General features: G+C 37.6%; 1 protein-coding gene across 1 annotated transcript; it reads right to left on the bottom strand.

The window, feature by feature from the left end:
* Window positions 1-8,238: 8,238 nt before the first annotated feature.
* LOC122301986 (NDR1/HIN1-like protein 6) lies at window positions 8,239-10,338 on the bottom strand. The gene is made up of 3 exons (XM_043113323.1): window positions 10,111-10,338; window positions 9,039-9,798; window positions 8,239-8,574 (listed from the first exon to the last, which is right to left on the bottom strand). Exons 2-3 carry the CDS (start codon window positions 9,758-9,760, stop codon window positions 8,559-8,561), a joined length of 738 nt encoding a protein of 245 aa, XP_042969257.1. The 5' UTR covers window positions 9,761-9,798; window positions 10,111-10,338; the 3' UTR covers window positions 8,239-8,558.
* Window positions 10,339-23,894: the final 13,556 nt, after the last annotated feature.

The raw sequence follows: 23,894 nt of genomic DNA, 5'->3' as shown, positions 1-23,894 counted from the left end.
GCATCCCTTCAAATTTTTCCCAATATAGCAGCTACTACCTCCACTTCATCACTTCCCAGCTGCTCATTAATGTGCTTCTAAAAATCTATGAAACAGATTTCATTGCTATTCCATTTTTTGGATAGGGCTATCAACCTCGACCTATAGATCCGAGGATGCAAGACAGCTCCAGAGGGCATGCATGGTTGTTTCAATCTCTATCTCACAAATGGTACACATACTTGTCTTCAGTACCTGTTTCTTGACCAATTTCTCCCTTGTTGGTAGCAAGTTATGACAGGCCTTCCAAAGAAAGTGCTTCATAATGCCTTGAACATTTAGCCTCAATATCTTGTTCCATTCTTTCTCATCACCTATTCCTTTATAAGCTTCTCCTAGCTTCCTTCTCTTTCTCTTGTGCTCCAATTAGTAAGCATTTTTAACTGTAAACTTACCATCATTTGGCCAACCCCATACTATTGTATCACTTACCCCCCCCCCCCCCCCCCCCCCCCAACCTACTAATTTGAATACTATATATCAAGTTCACTTCCTCTTATGAAAACATTACAGTTAGCAAGTCTCTCATCCAAGTGGCATCTGCACTTTTCATAAGTTGATCAACCTTTGGATTAATAGACAAGACACTAGTAGGGGATTGAACTCGAGTGTGTGTTTGATGTGGAAGCCAATTATCCCTCCATATCTCCACCCTCTTCCCATCATCCACCCTCCATATCATACCTTCTTTCACAAGTTTTAAAGCTGACCACAAACTTCTCCACAAGTAATAAGAACCTTGACCCAATTTTGCTTCTATCATTCCCCCATTTCTAAAATACTTTTCTTTTAGAATATAAGCCACCAAAGAGGATGGGTTGTTTATCATTCTCCAGCACTGCTTAGTAAGCATGACTATTGTAGGACTAGGCGCGCCTCGTTGACCCTTGCACTTGGCAAAAGGGGTCGAGCAGTGTGTAAGCCTAAACTCACCCAGATTCCTTGTGTACATGTTGCAAAATCAGAGCCCAAATATATATATATATATATACTTTATTTGATAATTACCAACCTGTCTTGTTAGTTTTTCGTGGTGAAATTCAGAGTCTTCGCTCATTTGGGGGACATGATTTCTTCTTAGGTTGTGTTTGATAGTCTTAGGACTATCCCACACTCCACCGAGGAAGGGGTAGGGGCACCTCAAGTCACACCCTCCCTTCATATTCCCAAGGAGGTAGTCATCTCTTTGCCGCAACGAGATGGGATAATGTTCGGGTAACCTCTGGGCTGGTTCCACTCTCCTCCAGAGGGGGGGTCGGTCTAACACAGGGTTAACTCCGCTTGTTGGCCCTTAAGTGGAGGTAGTCTATTCGGGCAATATGGCTGACTAAACCTACTCTCATCCGTTGATGTTGTACGAAATGAGAGTAAGGGCTAGGCTGGTGCTGTGCCCACTCTTGATCGTGGTGGAACATAACAATGTTCGAGCAACTTCAAGACTGGACCCGCTCTCCTCCGCAGACAATATGTCTAATTGGATTTACTCTAGTTTGATCGACACTCACGAGAAAGGTATGATGTGTTGGACTGTTGAGGACAGACTTGCACTTTGCCGAGGGAGAGATAGAGGTACCTTAAACCACTATCTCCCTATCCATTCTCTCAGGGGAGGTAATCAGTCATCGGCCCTGGGCCCCTATAATTAGTCATCTCTTTGCCACAACAGGATGGGGTAATGTTCAAGCAGCCTTAAGGCTAGTCTAGCTCTCCTCCATAGGGGAGGTCGGTCTAACCCAGGGTTAGCTTTGTCTGTTGATCCTTACGTGGAGGTAGTCTATTCGGATAATATGTTTGACTGAACCCTCTCCCATCCGTTGATATCACAGGGAAGGTAGGTGAGGGCTAGCTTGGTGCTGTGCCCACTATTCGTCGTGGCGAAATGGGGTAATGTTTGGGCAATCTCATGGCTAGACCCACTCTCCCCTGTGGGAGGGTTGAGATGGCCTCTAGCTCATCTTGTCATTTGGTGCCTTAAGGGGAGATAATCTGTTTGGGCAGTATGTTTAACTGGACCCACTCCCGTCTTTGGTTAACATTCACGCGGAAGGTATGGTGTGTCAGGTTGTTTTAAGATCATGCCCGCACTCCGCCGTGGGAGGGGTAGAGCAGCCTTCAGAATTACATTCATCCCTTTGTTACCCTACGGGGAGGTAATCAGTTGATGAAGATTTGGAGTTTAGATGAAATAATTGTAGCTGAAGACTTGTTTCACTGAATCCCTTAAAAAACTAGCGCTTTTTATTAAGTAGAATTCATGCAAAAGGGAATCAAATTTACAAAATTAAAGAAAGACCCAAGTTGCATTTTTCCTTTTCTTTCTTTTGCGCCCCTTTTCCTCCCTTTAGTCAGGACAACTCTCGTCATGACAAGAGCTTTTCGCGACATTATAAGAGGCACATACCCGCTTTGGGCGTCGTTCCTCCCGCATTTGGTTTTAGCTCATACACATAGCATTCTTGTGCCGAAGCTTGCTCTCCTCGAATCTTGCCCACCCCTTGGGCCTTTGGGAACTTTACCTTTAGGTGATAGGTGGAGTTAATTGCCTTCAGTTTGTTAAGTGTCGGGTGACCGATGATGGTATTATAGGAGGAGGAAGCACTTACTATTAAGAAGTCGACCATGACCAAGGTGGTGCAAGAAGGGTTGCCCACTAAGACTGATAAGGCAATCGTCCCCATTGGTTGGACCGTTTCCCCTGAGAAGCCTTTAAGCAGTATTGGGGCCAACAGGAGCTGGGCCACGTCTATTCCCATAAGGATGAACGCGTCCCAAAATAAGATATCTGCCAAACTGTCGTTGTCGATAAGAATTCTTTTGGTGGTGATGTTAGCGATCTGCATGGTGATCATTAATACATCGTCATGCAGATAGAAGACTCCCTCCTTATCGGTTTCTCCAAAAGAGATTATGAGAGCGGGCCCTTACTGTACTTAGTGGGGTGGTAGGAGGCCGAGTAGACCTCTCGATATCAAGCTTCTCTTGTGTGGGCTTTCTTTCCATACGAAGTTGTACCTCCACTGACAAAACCTCTTGCGATGGTACAGATTTCTATCACAGGAGGTACCTCTTGGTGTGGTAATTGTGAAGGGACGTACGGTGGTTCCCATTCGGCTTCCCTCCTCCTTGGGCTCTCCAACCTCTTCTGTTGATAACCTCTACTGAGATTCCTTTCCCTAGAAAGTGCCCTCCATGGTAGTTCCACTTGTCGGGATGGAGGGTATCGGGGTGGTGCTCAGTCCCCCCAGTATGAACAACACTGACTGGTGTTATGGGTGGTCGACTGATGGTAAGTGCAGCAACGACACTCCTCTAGGGTTGGTTGTTTATCCTCTTTTATGACGGTAAATGTTGAGCAGTCGTGCCAGTGTGGCGCACTCCTCGTGATAGGCTCTTCTTTCCTTACCTCTCGTTGCTTCCTCTTAGCCTTCTCCCGAGTGTGGCCTATGGTTTGGGCTCTTCCCTTCTTGTTCACTCACTCTAGCTCTTGTTACCTGGGTTCGACCAAGGCGCGGAGGGTATCCTCGACATTTATGAAGTTGTTGGCTTGATCCATAAACTCTCGGAGAGTCTTAGGGGTCATTTTACCCAATTCTACCATAAACATGGATCTGGGCCAAACTCCCATGAGGAGTATTGTCAGGGTGATCTTTTCATCTTGGTCCTCTATGGTCATTTGCTCCTTTTTAAATCTGGCAAGGTAAATTTTCAAGTTCTCGTCTTCCCTCTACTTGACAGTGAGGAGGAAGGTGGCAAGGCGCCTTCTTTTCCTTTTGGCCATGAAATGGGTGAGGAATAAGCGAGCCAACTCATCAAAATTTCCAATGGTGTAGGGTGCTAGGGAGCCGAACCATGTCCTCGCTGATCCCCTCAAAGTCAGCAGGAAGGCTCTGTAGTCAACCTTTCTGGGGAACCTAGGCAAGATCATGTGAGCCTTGAAGGTTTCGAAATGCTCAACTGGGTGTCAAGTCCCATCATACGCCTTTATGGGTGGAACCTAAGATTTTGGTGGTAACGGAACTACAATTACCTTTGCATTGTAGGGAAAACCTGTACTGATGAGTAGTCAGTTTACTGTAGATGAGTTTCCTATCTTTCTCATCATTTCCTCATACTTTCTCTTGAGGTTGTGCGGCTCATCTTGCATGTGCTTCCTTTCCTCTTGGTCATTGTCACCTTCATTTTCTCTCCGGGACTCTTGGTGCTTATTGACACTTGGATCTCCATGGTGCATTGACTCTTGGAGGTTGTCTTTAAGAGCTTGGTTCTCTTCATGGAGAGCATCCATCTCATTGGTGAGCCTTTCAATGAGATGTTCCATGGTTGCCAACCTCATTTCCATATTGTCTGAGATTTCTTCTACCTGATCCCGTACCAACTGAGAATAGGTCCTTGCAGTATTCGAAGGACACGTTTTCTTTTATAATTTTTCAATCATACATACGGCGCCAACTGTTAACGACGTGTTTTGTACACATTTGGGCCGAGCTCTCAACAGTCCAGGTCTTCCATTTTCTGGGGCTTGCAATAACAAAGAAGGGATCAGGAAAGGTGGCCCTCGGGTGGCCCAGGTGCCCTCCAATGCCTAAGTCATTAATAGCTTACTAAGCAGTGGGGAAGCAAGAAAATAATGAGTGCTAGTGTTTGAGCGAGAAGATTCCAATCCTTTACTTGGTAGTCAAAGGGGTCTTTTATGCCCGGCAAGGAGAGTCAGGAGGCCATACCCTGTGACCTGGGAAAAGGGAAGTCCACTCAGACCTCCCTCCGCCATACCGTCTTTAATGCGGTGTGGCCCTCTAGGATCAGTCATTAATACAGCATGGTTATTTGGTGAACTTATTTAATGAGGCGTGGTCTCTTGGCATTGCTTTGGAGTCCAGTCCCTTCCTCTTGGCGTGCTTCCTTATCTTTCCTTCAGCCCAATTTCCCGCGCTTCTCCTGTAACATCACATATTGACCTAGATATATAGTTATGCCCGATTTATGTGGGTCATGGGTTCTTCCTAAGTTGTTGGGACTCTTCTGCGGTTTTGAACTATGCCATTTTGAGCTATATAGAATATGGAAAACTTACCTGATGTTGGGCTTGGGTTGGCCTCTGTGGGCCTTAGGCCCCCGACGAAAATCCCCCCAACAATGGGATCAATACAAGATTGTCACCATGATGAAGGTAATAGGGACTAGAGAGGTCCTCTATCACAATAGCGCCACCAGGGATGGTGGTTTGAGGAGGAGAAATATTGGAGGTGGTGGCGGCCATGAGAGGTTAAACTAATACCATTTGAAAGGAGAAATTTATTGAATTCAAATTAATTAATTAAGTTTCAAGAAGCTCTATTTTTATATAGAGAAGTAGAGTGCAAAACAGATAGAGACAAATTGCATTTGTCTGATAAACTATGCCAAGTCAATGATGATATGGAATGATTAATATAATACACACTACAATACATGGTTAAGATTGTACTATGTGAAATTACTTATTAAAAGAGAGGATCTCACTTCACTAAAATTATGAATAGAATCTTTTTATAAAACATTCATAAAAGGTTTGAGCGAGACGCAAATCCCTCTCCTTCAAATCACAACCCTTGCACAATACTCAAAAGAAAATAGAACTTCTCAAATGTAAGCCGTGTTGAGGTATCATACAGCAGATATCACATTCATTGGTCATGACCCAAGTCCCGACAAGCTGATTGCAATTTTCCACATTGAGCTGGCTCACCAAAAACCAATGGAATGATATGTTGCATGCAACTCATTCTCCATAAAAGATAGACTATCCATGCAAACAAAAAGGATATTAAAGTATGCAAGAAATGGCAACCTGACATTTGCACCATAGCATTGGTAATGGCCTAGCCATTATTGCCAAGTTTAAAGTTTAGCTAGAATCTTACTTTTTGGTCATAGCATCAACTTTTAGTTAGATAAGTCTATATTGAACTAATCATCTTAAAGGCAAAATAATAATATAATATTATATTATTAATAATATTTATTTTTTTTATATTTTGCAAATACACTTCATATATTAATTAATAATTTTATTAAAAAATAAAATATGATAATTTATTTCAATGTATCACTTATATGATTTATTTGAATATGGTAATTTGTAGTACTTCAATCACCCCTTTGGCACTTACTTGCAATAGGACTGTTCATCCGGGTTCCGACCCGGAAATCCGGGTAGATCCAAACCGGAATCCGGATTTTAAATCCGGGCCGGAACCCAGACCGGGTTATCCCGGATCAGAAACGGGCCAGAACCCGGATGAATCCGGGTTTTTCAAAACCCGGATTCTGGGTTTCGGATTAAACCCGTCTTTTTTTTTTTTAATCTGATAAATGTATGATATATCCAATATTTTATTTTTTAATAAAAGACAACATTTCTTCTTTCTCTTTCTTCCACCAACGCCGCCTCTCTTTCACCATTTGTGCTTCTAGCCGCCGGTACTGTGACACTGGGCGACAACATTTGTGCCCTCGATCAGATGCCGAGGGACAGATTGACCCCATGGTCATTCGCCCCACCCGGCCCGCCCACCCACATTGAAACACAACTAAAAAAGAACAACAAAATCCAAAACCCATCCCAGTTTTTCACCAAATCTGTCGATCTCCAAAAAACCCATCCCAGTTTTTCACCAAATCCGCCGATCTCCAAAACCAAACCCAGTTTTTCACCAAATCCGCCGATCTCCAAAACCCATCCCAGTTTTTAACCAAAGCCGCCGATCTCCAAAGTGTAAACGAGTGCAAAGTGTAAGTGCGGCTAGGGTTTCGTCTGTTGAGAGAGAGAGAGAGAGTGAGGGAGGAGACGGAGACGGGGTATCATCAAGTTGTATGTTGATGTGAGATTCCCGTCCAGCTGGGTGTGTAGATGGAGTCGAGTGCAAAGTGTAAGTGCGGCTAGGGTTTCGTCTGTTGAGAGAGAGAGAGAGAGAGAGAGAGAGGGAGGAGACGGAGACCGGGGTCACGGGAGATGAGAGTGAGGCGAGACAGATGAGAGACGAGAGCTAGGTTTTATTTTTCAGTCCTTTATATACACAAATCCGGTTAATCGGATTTTGAATATGAAAACCGAATTTTTTACAGGGTCCGAACCGGATAAATCCAGTTTTCATAATCCGGGTTTCGGCCCAGACTAAAATCCGGCCCGTATGAACAGCTCTAACTTGCAGCTAGTATTTAAATAAAACTATCATTGTGTTGCTGAGAACAGGAGCCATGCAGAAATAAACAATTAAGAGGCAAAAGTAAAATCGATTACAGCATCTGTTCTCAATGCATGCATGTCAGTCGCTTCTAAAACTCTAGATCCACCAGCCCTCCACAACAAAATTCAAAGCATTTAAATCAACCACAGCCTTCGGTAAAAAATTAAATCCAAATTAAACCCACAATAGTTTTGAACCTCACTCTACAAAACCAGCTAGCGAGGAAACCTTAACAAAACTCTTGCCCCCATATTCAAAACGCAGGCAAAGGATCCGGGAGTGAATTAGATCATAAATCAACCCAAAATCAAGGATCCAAATTCTCATCTCAGCTTACTAGTCCCCCAGTCCGCACATTCCAAAGCCCTAGAAAACCAAACTCTGCGAAAATGAAAGTCAACACAGAGTTAGGGTTTGGAAAGTGATAAAAGGCAAAAGAAAGATCATAAAAGAAGAAAAAATCGGAGAAGAATATCTTAAGAAAAGAAATTACGTACAAGGAAGAACAATAAGAAATTCCCTATTTAGGAATATGGGGCAGTTTCTGCAAGAAAAATGTACAGTCATAGAGACGCACTGGAAGCCAATGCAATAATGTAACGAACTGTGAGGGATGCTTGCGGTTTGAGGAAGAGCCTGCAAACTTTCATGAGCTTTTGGGATGAAGAAAGAGAAAAGAATAAGGGAAAGAGAGCGTGGGAGGTAGATGAAATAATAAAATATATATTTCTAGTGTGAATAGTATCTCGCAAGTTTGGAGAGCACTCAAGAATTACTGAAGCTCAAGTGTTAAGTTTTGAATCTTTAGCTAGTCTAACATAGAAACGTTTTCTCACATATAGCTAAAATTTAGATTTGCATTGACATTTGGCTAGGCCATTACCAATGCTTTAAAAGCCAAGACCCCAAGATAGTTTCAACCCCACAACAGCCAAAATATCCATAATTTATCCAAGGAAAAACGAAAAGGAGCTGAAGAGCAAACTATAAATGAATCTAATATCATGAGCATCCCAAAATACATTCACGAGGATCCAAAGCTTGGGCAGGCATGCATGGACATGCATTGATCACGAGGATCCAATCACTTTTTTCTTTTTCCCAAGTAAATAATATCGTATTAGATTATACTTTTTAGAATATAGAATATTGAAAAAGAAAAAGAAAACAATGATCAAACTTGCTTCAACCCTTTATGTAGGTTGTTTACGAGAAAATTGATATGGCTTGTCAAAAATGACATATTGCATCATGATCTTCTACCATCAAGAATCTTCAAACACGACAACCCTATCAATGTACGTTTATCCTGCATTCAGAACAACAATCTCAATGATCAGAAATGATTTATCACTTCTTTTGTCAAAGCATGCTTGTTTATAATCAAAGCCCATTAATCTAATTGAATACTACTGTTACATTCAATTATATATAATAATCTCACAAACTGACATAATTTTATTCGATTCGTTAGATATACTTTACAATAAAATAACTTTATAATCTGATAAACCACGTCAAACTACGTCAGTTTGTAACATTGTTTTTATATAATCCATTTTTTACTAGAATCTTTCTCATTTTGATTACCTAATATATTCAATAAAATCATCATTTTAACATGGTATCAAATAATTAATAAACAAATAAAAACAATAATGAATAATTTTCTAATCATTTAGCATTGCATTAAAAAAAACAAAAAAAAAAAAAAAAAAAACAAACAAACAAATAATGATTTAACAGTTTGGATGCATATATTCCATCGCTCACCATTTGAGAGTGTCAAGGGTACATTTGTGAGTGGCACCAGCCTCAAGCGCCATCAAGCTCACACCATCGCACAAAACCTTCATCTCCAAGGGCCCTATCCGCAGCGCATCCAGTAGAAATCCCACCGCAATCCGTATCTCCATCTTCACCATCAATTCCTTGCTCTGGAACCCAGCCTTTAGCCTATTTCCTTCCTCACCATCCACCCGCTGGTTCGTTACCCCGGTCTCCACCTTCAAGCTCGTCGTGCTGCTCTTCTTCTGAGTGAACTTCGGCAACTCCTCCGACCCAACCTTCGTTTCGTCCTCCCCAAATGTCACCGCGACGTTGCTCTGCTTATAGAACAGCGAGAGCTTCCGGTTGGGGTTATTCACCACGAAAGTCGAGACCGTTTGCGCGTCGAGGTACGTGCCGTCGGTTTTGGCTTTAACGTCGAGCAGTGGGATCTGGAAAGACTGCAGGTGGAAAACTGGGAGGCTGGGCTGAAACCAGAGGTAGAAGACGGTGAGGCCGAGCGCGACGAGGAGGAGGAGAAGAACGAGGAAGCAGCAGATTAAACGATTAACACGACAACAGCTCCTGCGCCTCCTCCGCGGCTTGAAACTAGGCGGGAGGACGGGCATGCGTGGCGGCGGTCTCATTCCTGGTTGAACTGGGTGACTCGGGTCCCGGTATCCTGGCGGTTTCTGGAGCAGCACCGGATGTTGTGGTCGTCCGGCCATTTCGGAACTCCGAATTCGCTGTTATGGTTTTAAGACAGCTGAAAAGAAAATGTATATCAATGGTTTTATTAATGTGGAAAAATGGCACTTCCAGAAGACAATCAAACCAAAACTGAAATTGCATGAATCATTTTTCAAAACAATTTAAAAATGGGATGGAAGTTAATAAAATTTGTGGATGAGAAGCGATGAAGATGGCAGATTTTAGGTTGTTTCTTCAAATTCCAGGAAACTCCATTTATTTAAAAGAATGAACCGACAATTCTCAAGTATATATGTAATTTGTGAGATGAAAAAAAAAAAAAAAAAAAAAAAGCCAATGGAAATACAGGATCGATATAAGACCAAACCTGTGTGAGAGAGAGAGAGATAAATCCTGATCAGGGTGCATTAATGGCCGGAGAAAATTAAATTACATGAGGTAGCGGTTGGGTTGGAAATTAAGTTTAAACGAAGAGCGGAAGAGATCCAATTCTGAAATTACGAGAAGGAAAGAAACCAAAATAGTGCGAATCAGATCAAAGGTCAAAGTCTAGCTCTGGTATATATATAAATAGAGAGAGAGAGAGAGAGAGAGAGAGAGAGAGAGAGAGAGAGAGAGAGAGAGAGAGAGCTATCTGTCATGGAAGGCTTTGGGAGGCATATTTATATGTGCGTATGTAGGAATGCATGGATCTGTCTATATATCTTTTCTTTATATAACAGAGCCTATAATTTAAAAAAAAAAAAAATTGATATTTACAGTTATTGTGAAGTCTGCAAGTGTGCAATCTTTTTAAAAATGTGAATAAATAAAGAGTCAACATAAAAAAAAATTAATTTTTTTAATATGAAATTTTATTATTTTTTAAAATAATTACAAGGTAGAGTGTACGTTATATTACTAAAAATATGATTTTGTTTAATTGAGAGAATTACATTTTGGCCCCTTATCCTTTCGTTGGAGGGCGTTGTTAGGTTTTTTAAATGTTTTTAGTTTGTTTGGTATCTTTTCAGTCTTCCTGGACTTAACAAATTGATGTAGAGGGTCTCTTTTAATCTCTTTTAATTATTGAAGTAGTGATACAATTATGATAAGTTGTCCATATATTATGAAGCTTATATTAAATGCTTTTTGTCATGTCCCGTATTTGGGGGTTGAAATCCACAAATATAAAACTTAGATAAAATAATCCTCTAAAATCAAATACTTCAAAAATTGTTTCCAAACATTTCAACCCAATACTATTAAATATTCTCTAAAATCTCACCAATCCATTTATGGCACACTACAAGAATATTTGGTATTTGCGACCAACTCTTTTCTATCCGTAGAGTTTTCGATGGGAAAAATTATCTTTTGTAGCCAACTTACCTTCATTGCGACTTTCCATCACTATTATCCCAATTCAATGATGTGAAAAAAGATATTTGTTTTCGTAGCGATTAGAAAGTCCTTTTGTGGCATTTTATGATCACCGCAAAAAACATATGTCATTTCCTCATTGTAAGCGTTGAATCCAATCTGCTGCATCATTATTTTTACGCAATTATGAAGATACTTATTGAGGGTATGTGATGATTAATGTCGTCGTAATATTTTGTCCCTTTTACACAACCCGCTGGTAACTTAACCCCCAATTTTTTTTCCAAATTGAAATGCAAACCCAAATTCGATGAGGGGATAGAGTCTTCGATAGAGGTGTAAATCGGTCCGATCCGGGGGGTCCATAGGAACCGGTTCGGTCCCCTATCAATTCGGTTTGGTCGGTCTGTTTGGTCCGGTGCATTTTTTTTCATCTTTTTTTTTTCCAAATAAATTAATAACAAAATTTATTTAAGTTGCTAAATTAAAATTAAAAAAAATATATATTTTATATGCTTAATGATAATAAATTAGATAAAAATTACATCATTAATTTATATAATTACTATATAAAAATAATATATTAAATTATTAAAAATATTTTTAAATTATATATATAGGAGTTCGATCTGGTCTAATCTAAAATTTATAGACCTCGGGACTGGACCGAATACCATTCGGTCCACACTTTTTAGAACCGAGACCGACTAGTCTAAAATTTGGTCCGGTCAAAATGAATCGGTCCGGTCGATTTTTTTGGTCTAGACTGACCAGCTTACACCCCTAGTCTTCTATGCTTCTTCCCAATCTCTTCACATGATTTCAATCCATTCATTCACTCCTTAATTTGTTGTCATTTGACTTTGGGAAGAAACTCCACATATAATCTGTGTCCTCAATGGTTTGAAGAATTTATGTTTTTTCTGTAGTGATATCGGTGTAGGCTGTAGGCCCATGTGACTATATGTTCTCTCCGGTCATGTTCATTATTGATGGTGCATGGTCTTAGTTTCACGACTCAACATTCATGTTTGAGTTTCAACTCTGTATTTCATTTGTTTTGTTTTGTTAGTGTAATTGATTTCCTTGATTTTTGTGGTTGTAGTTATTAATTGATGCTTAATTTTTCCCATTCCTTGTTCATAATAAGTTGGAAAACTTATGGTTGGTGGTGTATTATGCAGTACTTAGTTTTTAGACTTCTTTTCTAGTGTTTGGAAATATTTTTGCTTATTTTGATTAATTTTTGAAAAAAACTACTGGTTGATTTTGCTTATGGCCATTGTGGATTGTATAGTTAGGTTGGCAGTTGTTGGAGTATGATATGATGGATAGATCATAGTACTCTATGATAAGATTTGGTTGTTAGCACTTCTGGACTTCTATATGTATAGCCAGCATTCGATTATCATGTTTCGTTTCTTCTTTTTTTAACCTTTTGCTTATGATGTATATCTCTTGCATTGGAGTAGTTATTATATTTCTGTCATTTATAAAAATAAATGTTTTTCATGATTTTTTGGTTTCTTTCCTTTCCTTTTACACATGACAGACGTATCAAATTGTTATTACTTTCGTAAATAATTTAGTATAGAAGTAGTGAATTTGTGGGTGTAGTTTAGAGATGAAATTATACCCACAAATTAGTTGTGTTTACATTTGCTATTTACTTTTGAGGTTAATGTAAGATTTTACAGTTGGCTATCGTTGTTATGCTGATTTGTAATTGATTTTCCTTGCATCGAAGTTTAAATTCTTGTCAAATTAATTTGCCCTATTGATTGTCTCATTGTATCAGCATGCGAAATAATGGACGAGAAATCATTGACACTGCGTGGAGTAGGTGTGTGCTATATTCGACCACATCTTGAATTATCAGTTATTGAAAATATTAAGTACTACATAGATGGGGTGCGATGTTGACTGTAGTTTCTCTTCACAGTGTCAATTTGTAGTTTGGTGATTGATTTTCACTTGTTTGAGGATTTAAGTCAGTAAGAGGTATTGGAATTGCTTGAATTTTAGTTATGATTTTATGTTGGGCCTTCTTTTCCCCTTTCTATTCACTCCTTGTGATGTACTTCTTTTGTAGTTTGGTCACCTTAAATTAACTGATTTTAGATGTTATGAGTTTTGTCCACAACCAAAGCAATCACCACCTGGGGATTAAGATATAAATTTTGATATTCGGCGTTAGAAATTGAACTGCACTTAATTCTACTCACCCCACACTTATGGGCTTGTTCATAATTAAGGGAATCTTTCCACTATATATCCTTATATAACCAAAGGTATCCAATCTAATCTTTTCCCCTATTGAACATGTTGACTAATTATTGTATGTGGTAATTCCTTTTCTTCCAATAGGACATCGCATAACCATAAGTTTATTCTTTATTCTTCCAAGGTGATAACTTCAATATTTTACAAGCGATACCTAATCCTCGGGAATTTAACTTCGTTGTTTATTTTGCTTATTAGTTGTCCATAATATTAATCATCAGGAACTAGAAGGCGGGGTACTAAACATGGTGGACAATTTAAATTGCATTTTTGGATTTCTTGAGTTGTGCACAAGTTAATTCTAGATAAAACACCAATTTCTAATCTATTTTTTGTGTGTTGAATAGTTATATTGTCCTTTTCTCTTCTAATTGGTTGAGTATAGAAATTTGATCATGCATCATTTGGTCCAATTGTAGAAGTCATGATTTTAAGTTAATCATCCATGGTTTGCTATTATCAACCACAAAGCAAACCTATGATCAACACTTAGTATCCTTCTTACACAAAAAGCACCCTTTTGATATTAACATTTGATTTAGATTGACCCCTACAAAATTTTTTCATGTTTGGATTCTATTAGTTGCATTTGGATTTTATTGTAAACACAATTTTAGTTTTACAATAATATTTACAAGAAAAAGACTCAGGTTGATTATGTACTTGATGCTATATGGTAAAAATGACAGTTACAGTGATTCCAAAATAATAATTTAAAATGATTTTCTCTGTTCTATACTGAAGTTTTTGGATTACATATTTTGTATATTAACTTTAATCCCATCATTAAGCAACTATGATGCACCTATTGATTTTGTACTTTTTAATAGATAGACAAAAGTTGTATACATCTCAATGATAGGTTTAAGTCAAGGGAATATATAGAAGGGGTTAGGCAGTTTCTCATAATGGCGCAAGCTCATGCTCTTGGAAACAACCGTATCAAGTGTCCATATCATAGACGTTTTAACAAATTGTTTCTACTTATAAATGAGATGGAATGACATCTATTTATTACTGATATAGATCAATGTTACATTAATTGGATATTTCATGGGGAGTAAGCACTCTTGAACATCAATAGTTGAACATCAATAGTGATGATGAAGATGATAATGTTGATGACTGTTACATTGGTGACATAGAGGATATGTTAGGTGACATTCATGCTGCTACCATCGTCGGTGTTGATGAAGATATGGTTGCACATACAATAGGTCCCTCCTCCGTTAAATTTGAACTAACTACTTTTGAGAAACCTTTGAAAGATGCTCGACATCCACTTAACGATGGCTGCACAACATTTTTTAAGCTATCATTCATTGTGAAGTTGCTCCACATCAAAATAGTTGGCCCGTAAAGTGTAAAATCCTTTAACATACTGCTTAAACTATTGAAAATTGCATTTCCTAAATCACTCTTACCAGAATCTTTCAATGAGGCACGGTCATTAGAGCGAGGCCTTAGATTTAGATAAATAAACAATACATGCATGTCCAAATGATCGCATACTATATTGGAAGGAGAATGCCAACAAGCAAGAGTGCCCTAAGTGTAGGGCATCCAGGTGGTTGTCTACCGCACCTAAGCAACGACCAATACCCCAACAAGTAATGCGGTATTTTCCACTTAAGCCAAGGTTGCAGAGACTATTTATGGACAAGAAAACTACAGTATTCCTAAGGTGGCATCAATCACAAAGGGTGGAGGATGAAAACACTTTGAGGCATCCTACGACTTTGAGGTGTAGACCATATTTGATAGTGAGCATCGTTGGTTTGCTGAATATGCTTGTAATGTAAGGCTCAATCTTGCTAATGATAGATATAACCCATTCAATAATATGAGTAAACCATATAGCGTATGGCCAATAATTCTAGTTCCATATAACTTGCCTCCGTAGTTATGTATAAAAGACTCATTCTTCATGTTGTCTACACTAATTCTTGGGCGTAAATCACCTATGAATGAAATTAATGTTTACTTATGCCCTTTAGTTGATGAACTAATGGATTTGTGGGAAAATAGAATGATACGTATGATGAGATGGTTGGCCAAATATTCCAATTGCATGTAGCTTTATTATGGGCAATTAATGATTTTCCCCCATACAATAACCTTTCTAGATTGAACACTTAGGGAAGTTGGAATGTCCTTATTACAACTTGGATGCTGACTTGCTATGTGTAAAGGCAAAAATTGGCTAGGATTATATGACTAAATGATAAGGTTTATCTTATCATTATTTGATTAAATTTGGATGAATGATAAGGTTCATCTTATCATTAAGTGATTAAATTTGGATTAATGTAAAATAAGTATTGATTTGTATCTAAACAATATTGAGTCTATCTAGAAGTCTTAGGTGTTGTTTAGATAAGTCTTTGAGGTTAAAATCGAGTTCTGGAAGATTGGTATTTATCAAGAAGAAAGCTGAACAGAGTTTAGTCAATAACAGAAGATATTATCGATAAATGTTAGCAGTTCGTCGGAACATGTTTTCGCGTCTGTTGCTAATAGTCAGCAGAGTCCTACTGCGACTAAAACTCTTTCCAGACTTTCTATTTAAAGGGATTCGGTTTTGTATCTTTTCAAGGACTTCAAGCCACGAATTTTACAGAGAAGATTCTGAGTGTTCATGAGAGAAAATTCGAATTTTCATGGGGTTTTTCATATCTTCTTGAGTGTAATCATGCTTTGAGTGTGAAGGAATATCGATTGGATTTCAGCTTCTGGAATTCTAGAAGGGAAGTCAACATTTGAAGATCGCCAGAGGTTCTAGCTGCTACTGCGGTAGAAGACAAACGGGTCGTTTGTCTAGACAAGTAAGAGAGTCAAATTGCAAAGGTTTTGTAATTGATTATTGCTTGTAATTGTTCTTCAAATAATAAGATTGACTTTCCTGGATTTGGCTGCCTCGTAAGGTTTTACCTTTAAAGAGTTCTTTGAAAGGTTTCCCTTCGTAACCAATCGTTGTGTCTTGCAAGTTTGATTATTTATTTTAAAGTATTTGATTTGTTTCATAATCTTGATAATTGAGATCTAACTTATTTGTTCAAGGAAATTAGTAGACAATTTCGTGGTTTTACAGGGGTACGTTGGGAATTTCAATTGGCATCAGAGCGTGGTTCACTCATTCGAGTGTGATCCGTGCCCTTGTAGATCATGTCGACGTCATTACACGTTCCACCATACTTCGATGGGGAAAACTATGCTTATTGGAAAGTTCGTATGAGGGCTTTTCTCAAGTCTTTAGATGAACGTGTATGGCATTTGGTTGAACGAGGATGGACTAAACCCGAGGCATCTATAGATGCTTGGACAAAAGATGAAATCAACAATTGCAATTTGAATAGCAAAAGACTTAACGCTATTTTCATGGCGGTATCCTCCGAAGAATTTAAAAGAATCTCCATGTGTGAGATTGCTAAAGAAACTTGGGATATTTTGGAGGTTACACATGAAGGCACAAGAATAGTAAAAAATTCGAAATTGCAAATGCTAACCTCAAAATTTGAAGAGATTAAAATGTTGGAAGACGAAAAATTTAATGATTTTTATGCTAAACTGAATGATATTGTGAATTCCAGGTTTAATCTCAGCGAGAAGGTGGAGGATTCAAGGATCGTGAGGAAGATTCTAAGGTCTTTACCTGAAAGATTTCGACCCAAAGTTACCGCTATTGAAGAAAGTAAAGATCTTGATGCAATAAGGGTAGAAGAATTGGTAGGTTCTTTACAAACGTATGAATCTTCGCTTCCTCAAGTAAGAAAAGGTAAGTCTATTGCCTTAAAAACTATAGAAGAAAATCAAGATGATTTTTCTGATGAAGAAAATCTTAACAATGAAGATATAGATCTTATAGTAAGAAAATTCAGAAAATTCATGTTTAATAAAAAGTATAGTGGAAAGGAAAAAAGAGGTAAAGAATTTTCTGCAAAGAAAAATTATTTTGAAAAATGGAATAAAGAAAAATCTGATAAACTAAAGTGTCATGAATGTTCTGGTTATGGTCATATAAGAATTGAATATCCAAATTTCAAGAAAAGTAAAGGAAAAGCATTGAATGTCACACTTAGTGATAGTTCAGAATCTGAAACTTTAAGTTCATCATCTGATTATGACAATACTTTTGTGGCTTTTTCTACTGTTGTTATTGATTTTTCTGATATTGAGCTAACAAAATCTGAAAGTGATGATGTCAATAGTGATTCGGAGGTTGCTCTAGTTGTGGATGATCATGAGTTGAGTTTACAAGAAGCTTATAATGATGTGTGTGAAGAAGTGATCAAATTAAAGAAACTCAATAAGAAGCTGTACAAGAAATTCACTAATATGGAGAGTGAGAAAAATAACTTGTTTGAGGCATTCAAAATTTCTGATATTGAAATAGCAAGATTAAGGGATCAAAAAATTGCATTAGAAAAGGAATTGGAAAAGGTTCAAGAAAAAACAGTAACATAGAAACTAGAAGAGATGTTAAGTTTTCAAAAATCTAGTTGTGATCGCACGGGTTTGGGGTATATGACTTCCCAAGGTATGGAACTTAAAGACTCATCATCCGTTGTCACCTCATCAAAAGATATCATTTTTGTTAAAGGAAGTCAAGATGAGGAAACTCCAAAGAAGACCGTGTCTACAATTCATGTTTCAAGAGCCTCACATGATAGATCAATGACAAAGAAGCCCAACCAAGGTAAGTCCAAAGGTAAGTTTATTCCTATTTGTCATTATTGTGGTGTTGTTGGTCATATAAGACCAAATTGCTTTAACTTGAATAAAGTGAAGAAAAATGGATGTGAAAGAAATCCAAAAAGGAATGGAAATAGTCTAGAGAATCAAGTTTGTGATATGAGTCAACAAATCAATTTTTTAAGTCTCAAAATTGGTGAAATAGCAGATTTTTGCTTTCAAAATAAAGAAAAGATCATACAAAGTGATATTGATAAAAAGAATAGGCCAAAATTTAAAGCAAAATGGGTGGTCAAAGAGGATGCCATGTCACATTAATGGATAGGATTACTTGCATGTTCTTGCATCCGTTATATTATTGCATTAGTCTAGGAGATGCATTTTATTTTTCTGTTTTGTTTTATGTTTCTGTTTTTCAGTTTTAAATAAGAAAAATATAATATAAAAAAAAAATTCTGGTTTGGTTCAAAACTTTTCTTTAAGGAAAGTGCATGCTTGATATGTCAAAGTTTGAACATTTGTGTTCTCACTTAATAAATTCCTGAACCTATGCATCTCTCTACTTTGTGAAATTCACTTTGTGCATACTAACCTTATGGATTATCTTGGCAAAGTTCATTTTCAATGCACAGTGAGAAACTTATATGTATGTTTTTTTATATAATTAAAGTTCACATCATTTAATGAGATGCTCATCAAAGAGGGAGTTCATGCCTTGAATTGACTAATACTAGTTGAACCTAGTACATCAATAAAGAGCTCTCCTCTTGCCAAACACAGAGTTAATCCATATAGAAAAAGTCGGTGTTAATTCATTACGGAAAAAGACAAACACCCTACACGGATCTACCACCTTAAAGTTCTTATAGAAAAAATCGTTGCTCTAATCATTATGGAAAAAGATGAGCAATAAACATGAACACAAAAAGGGGGTGTACAAACTAGTGTTTAGAGGAGATGCTCATGTATCTAGGCCCTAGCATAAAGTTTGACTTTTAAGGTGAAGCAACAAACTCTTGTGAGCATCTATAAGAAGCTATCTTTCATGAACAAAGGTATCAAAAAAAAAAAAAAGAAAAAAAACATATTGAAGAAAGGAGTTCATAAAAATGCTTTGTTATAAGTATACTCACTCACACACCCACATGAACTTTGACATTGATGATCTTATGAGAAGTGAACATCTATAGTGTTTGTTGCAAATAAGAGGGTGTATTCTAGTGAATTTGTTTTGTGAGTTATACTATGTTTGAATTAAGATGCAGCTAGGCATATTACTTGCCCTTTTGTTTTTTTTATAAAAAAATTAAAAATTAAAAAGAAAAATCAATTGGTTTTTTTTGTTATATCTACTCTATGCATGTATTGAGGACGTTTTTTGAGTGGGTTCTTGATATTTGTCATTCGGTTTTGATGTGAACCCCAATCGACTCGCTTTGAGACCCAACAACAATATTGGAAAAACAAACCCAAGAACGCCAAACTCAAGTCTATGGATGGAGAATCTAGACCCGTTGAGAACTCGTTTCAAGAACCTAGATTATATTAAAATCTAGACCCGATGAAATCCTGTCTCAAGAACCCAAATTACAAGGAGGAACGCCACAAAGGTTGTGATTTACCTTTGATAAGTTCAAGAGTTCAATTAAGAACAAGAGGAGAAAACTCACTCACAATGAAAATTCAATAAAAAATGTCTTACCCCCTCAAATGAGGCTACAAGTGATTTAAATAAACAATCCCCAAAACCCTAAAGTGAGCCGCGGGTACTGTAGCGTGAACAGTGCCCGGGCTACAGTACTTCTAAAACCCTAGTTCACTTTAATTTATAACTTTCCAAATATGCCCTTGGCCAAAATACAAGGCCTTCCCAAAAACTTAGTTCATTAGAAATAAGACATATGTGTGGGCCAACATCCTCAAGCCCACTTATTTTAAACTAATAAGATAAGCTCTTTTAATGAAATAAATAAGTTCATGGTCTTCATTAACAGTAGGCCCAAGTCGTGTCTTCCATAGCTTGGATCAAGTGGATCAAAACTGGTTCCGGCTCTTGCTAGCTTTATCCTAATTGGATTGTACCAATCCTTGCATTGCTTCTTTGATCTTCATGGCTCTTAATCTTGTAATTGATCCTTAAGACTTGGTCCACCTTGGGGCCCATCATTCTCCCTCTCCTCAAAAGGATTCGACCTCGAATCTCCACCTGGATCAAAGGGAAAAAGATCAGTAACAATGAAAATAGCAAACACGTGATACATACCTGGAAGATCCACTAGGTATGAAATATCATTAATTTTATCGAGAATTTGGAAATGTCCATCCAAGCTACTTTTGTCATCCACAAACAAAAGTATTAGAGTTAAATGAGTAAGTGGATTAAAATCATAAACAACTTCAAAAGGAGAATATGAAGTAGTAGTATGCAAGGTCCTATTATATGCAAACTCTTTAAATGGCAAACAATCCTCCCAAGTTTTTAAATTCTTATGAAGAACAGTGCATAAGAGCTGGGTATTAGAAACAATCCTCCTAGGTACGCCATGAAGTCGCACTATCCCCCTGAAAAATAAGTTAGCTATGTTTGTGGTATCATCAATTTTATGACATGGAATGAAATGTGACATTTTACTAAATCTATGCACAACCACAAAAATAGAATCACTACCACTTTTAGTTGTACGCAGCCCCAAAACAAAGTCCATAGATATGCCTACCAATGGTTTACTAGGAACGGGTAAGGGTGTATACAACCAATGTGGCAAAACCTTAGACTTGGCCTTCCTACATGTAATGCACATGCCACAAATGCAATTGACGTCTCTTTTCATCTTAGGCCAAAAGAAATGTTCATCCAACAATTCAATGAATGGCAAATGATACTCCCACAAACGTTCATGAAACACATCTAAGGTTTTCTTTGTACCAAAATGACCATTCCAATTATATGCAAATTCAATGAATGGTAAGTAGTACTCCCACCAATGGTCATCCAACACGTCTAAAATCCTCTTTATATCAAAATTTCCCAACAGACCACATCCATGCACAAGCAACTCACGCATAAGACTAGTAGGCACACAAAATCTTTTCTCTCTAAACAAGTACCAATCTAGTCTATATAAATGAGAAAACGATGCTTTCTTACGTACTCCATACACACTAGCCATGCCATCATCATTAACAAACAAGTTCTTATCATATTCAAGTCTCAATAACTTTGCATCTATAATGATGACAAGGACGTACCTTCTTGCATAAGCATCGACCACAAAATTTTCTTTACCTTGTGTGTACTTAGTTACATAAGGAAATGTCTCAATGAGTTGCACCCACTTGTCATGCATTCTATTCAACTTACAGTGTCCTTTCAAGTGCGTCAAGGACTCATGTTCTTCAAAGAAAGGTCGAGTAGGGATTGTCGCACTTGGTATAAAATCAATGTAATGCTCTATCTCTCTAATAGATGACAATCCACTAAACACTCCGCTAGGAATTACGACCTTATATCCCTGCAACAAAGAGATAACAATACTAGGCAAAGATTCATTAAATCCGTTAGTAGTAAAATTCGCCTTAGCATAAAAACTCACTTCTCTCTTTGCTTTTCTCTCACTTTCTTCACTCCAGCTTTTCTTTTCACTCTCATTTTTCTCTTCACTCTCTTTTTTTCTTTCACTCTCTTTTTCCTTTTCACTCTCTTTTTTCTTTTCACTCTCTCTCTTTGCTTCAGTCTCTTTATTCTTTTCACTCTCTATTTTTTCTTCACTCTCTTTTTCCTTTTCACTCTCTTTTTTCTTTTCACTCTCTCTCTTTGTTTCAGTCTCTTTATTCTTTTCACTCTCTATTTTTTCTTCACTCTCTTTGTTCTTTTCACTCTCTCCTTCTCTTGAGGTTTTGGCCTCACTATTTCTTTTTTGATCAACCTCACTTTTCAACTTCAGTTGGTCCTCATGGACCTGTGTTGGAGTTAAAGGAGCAAGTTTGATTCTTTTTCCATCCTTTTCAAAACTGTACATGTTTCTAAACCCATCATAGATCACTCTCCTATCACACTGCCACGGCCTCCCCAACAAAATATGGCCAGCATGCATAGGCACAACATCACAAAGTACATCATCCTTGTACCTCCCAATTGAAAAAGAAACTAGCACTTGCTTATTTATCCTAACCTCCCCACAATCATTCAACCACTGCAACTTGTATGGTCTAGGGTGTTTCAAAGTAGGTAGATTCAATTTCTCAACTAAAGTAGTGCTAGCAACATTAGTACAACTCCCTCCATCAATAATCATACTACATACCTTGTTGTTGATGTGGCATCTAGTACGAAAAATGTTCTCTCTTTGCTGCTCTATACCATCCATCTTAAATTCTGTATTAGGAGCACGCCTAACAAGAGACTCGTCATACTCTTCATTCTTATTGTACCTATTCTCAATACTAGGCTCACATCTCCTCCTATCTCTCCCACTTTGCAAATTTCTAATCAATGCACCTTGTTGTTCCATCTTATCCATCACTTCCCCCAACTTCAAATTTAACCTTTCAAACTTTTGTTGCATGGACTGCAACAAAAAGAATGAATTGTCTGACATCCCCTTTGGTTATGAGTCACTTTAATGAGACATTGTATGTGCTGCACAAAAAAGAATGTTAGTGGAAAAAGACCTCACACGCTCTCCCTCACGTGTTTACACTCAAATAATGGCACTCCACTCGTGTTTCACTCTTAATTGACTTTTTCCCGATAATGATCTCACACTCTCTTGCCTTTTACCTCAAGAGTTTTCCCACTCAAGTTCTTTCAAAACTAATTGAACTAAATCAAGGCAATACAACCTTGTTTTATCCCAACTAATAATTAGATCCAAGAAACAAGAACAAGAGAAACACGGAATGAATAAAATGACAAGGAAATCAAGGAAATTATTGGAATGGAAGGGTAACTATAAGAGAAGATACCAACTAGAAAGAGGTAACAAGAGGTAATTCAGCCCCTTTAAGGACAAGACCCAATCAACAAATTTCTTTCTTTCTCTTTTATTGTAACTATATAGCAACCACTGAATATGCTACCTCTACTTTCCTTCTCTCTCCCTTTTTTTTTTTTTGAAATTTTTTTTTTCGAATTTTTTTTTCTTTTCCTTTCTTTTCTTTTCTTTTCCTTTCCTTTCTTTTCCTTTCTTTTCTTTTCTTTTCTATTCCTTTCTTTTCTTTTCCTTTCTTTTCTTTTTCTTTTCTTTTCTCAAAAATTCAACCACAAACAGGAATATTCAATTGTGATAATCAAAAAATTGAATTCAAACACATACAAATTGGCAAGGAAATAGAAGGAAATCAATGAAACCCTAGAAATTTCAAACCCTAGATGGTGCAAATTTTGGCAGCCCTAGGAAAAACGAATTTTTGTGCATATTTTTTTTTTTGGCAATTCTAGAACATTGATGCCCTAGAATTAACAATACAATAAATAAAAAGATAGAATCAGACCTGATTGGAAACCTTGCTCTGAATACCAAATGATGTGAACCCCAATCGACTCGCTTTGAGACCCAACAACAATATTGGAAAAACAAACCCAAGAACGCCAAACTCAAGTCTATGGATGGAGAATCTAGACCCGTTGAGAACTCGTTTCAAGAACCTAGATTATATTAAAATCTAGACCCGATGAAATCCTGTCTCAAGAACCCAAATTACAAGGAGGAACGCCACAAAGGTTGTGATTTACCTTTGATAAGTTCAAGAGTTCAATTAAGAACAAGAGGAGAAAACTCACTCACAATGAAAATTCAATAAAAAATGTCTTAC

Source organism: Carya illinoinensis, chromosome 2, assembly GCF_018687715.1.
Source record: "Carya illinoinensis cultivar Pawnee chromosome 2, C.illinoinensisPawnee_v1, whole genome shotgun sequence".
Classification (NCBI taxonomy): Eukaryota; Viridiplantae; Streptophyta; class Magnoliopsida; order Fagales; family Juglandaceae; genus Carya; species Carya illinoinensis.
This window is presented reverse-complemented; position numbering and strand designations above follow the sequence as displayed.

Excerpts from the sequence above, each read along its gene's own strand:
- LOC122301986 (XM_043113323.1), bottom strand. The coding sequence starts at position 9,760 with ATGGCCGGACGACCACAACATCCGGTGCTGCTCCAGAAACCGCCAGGA.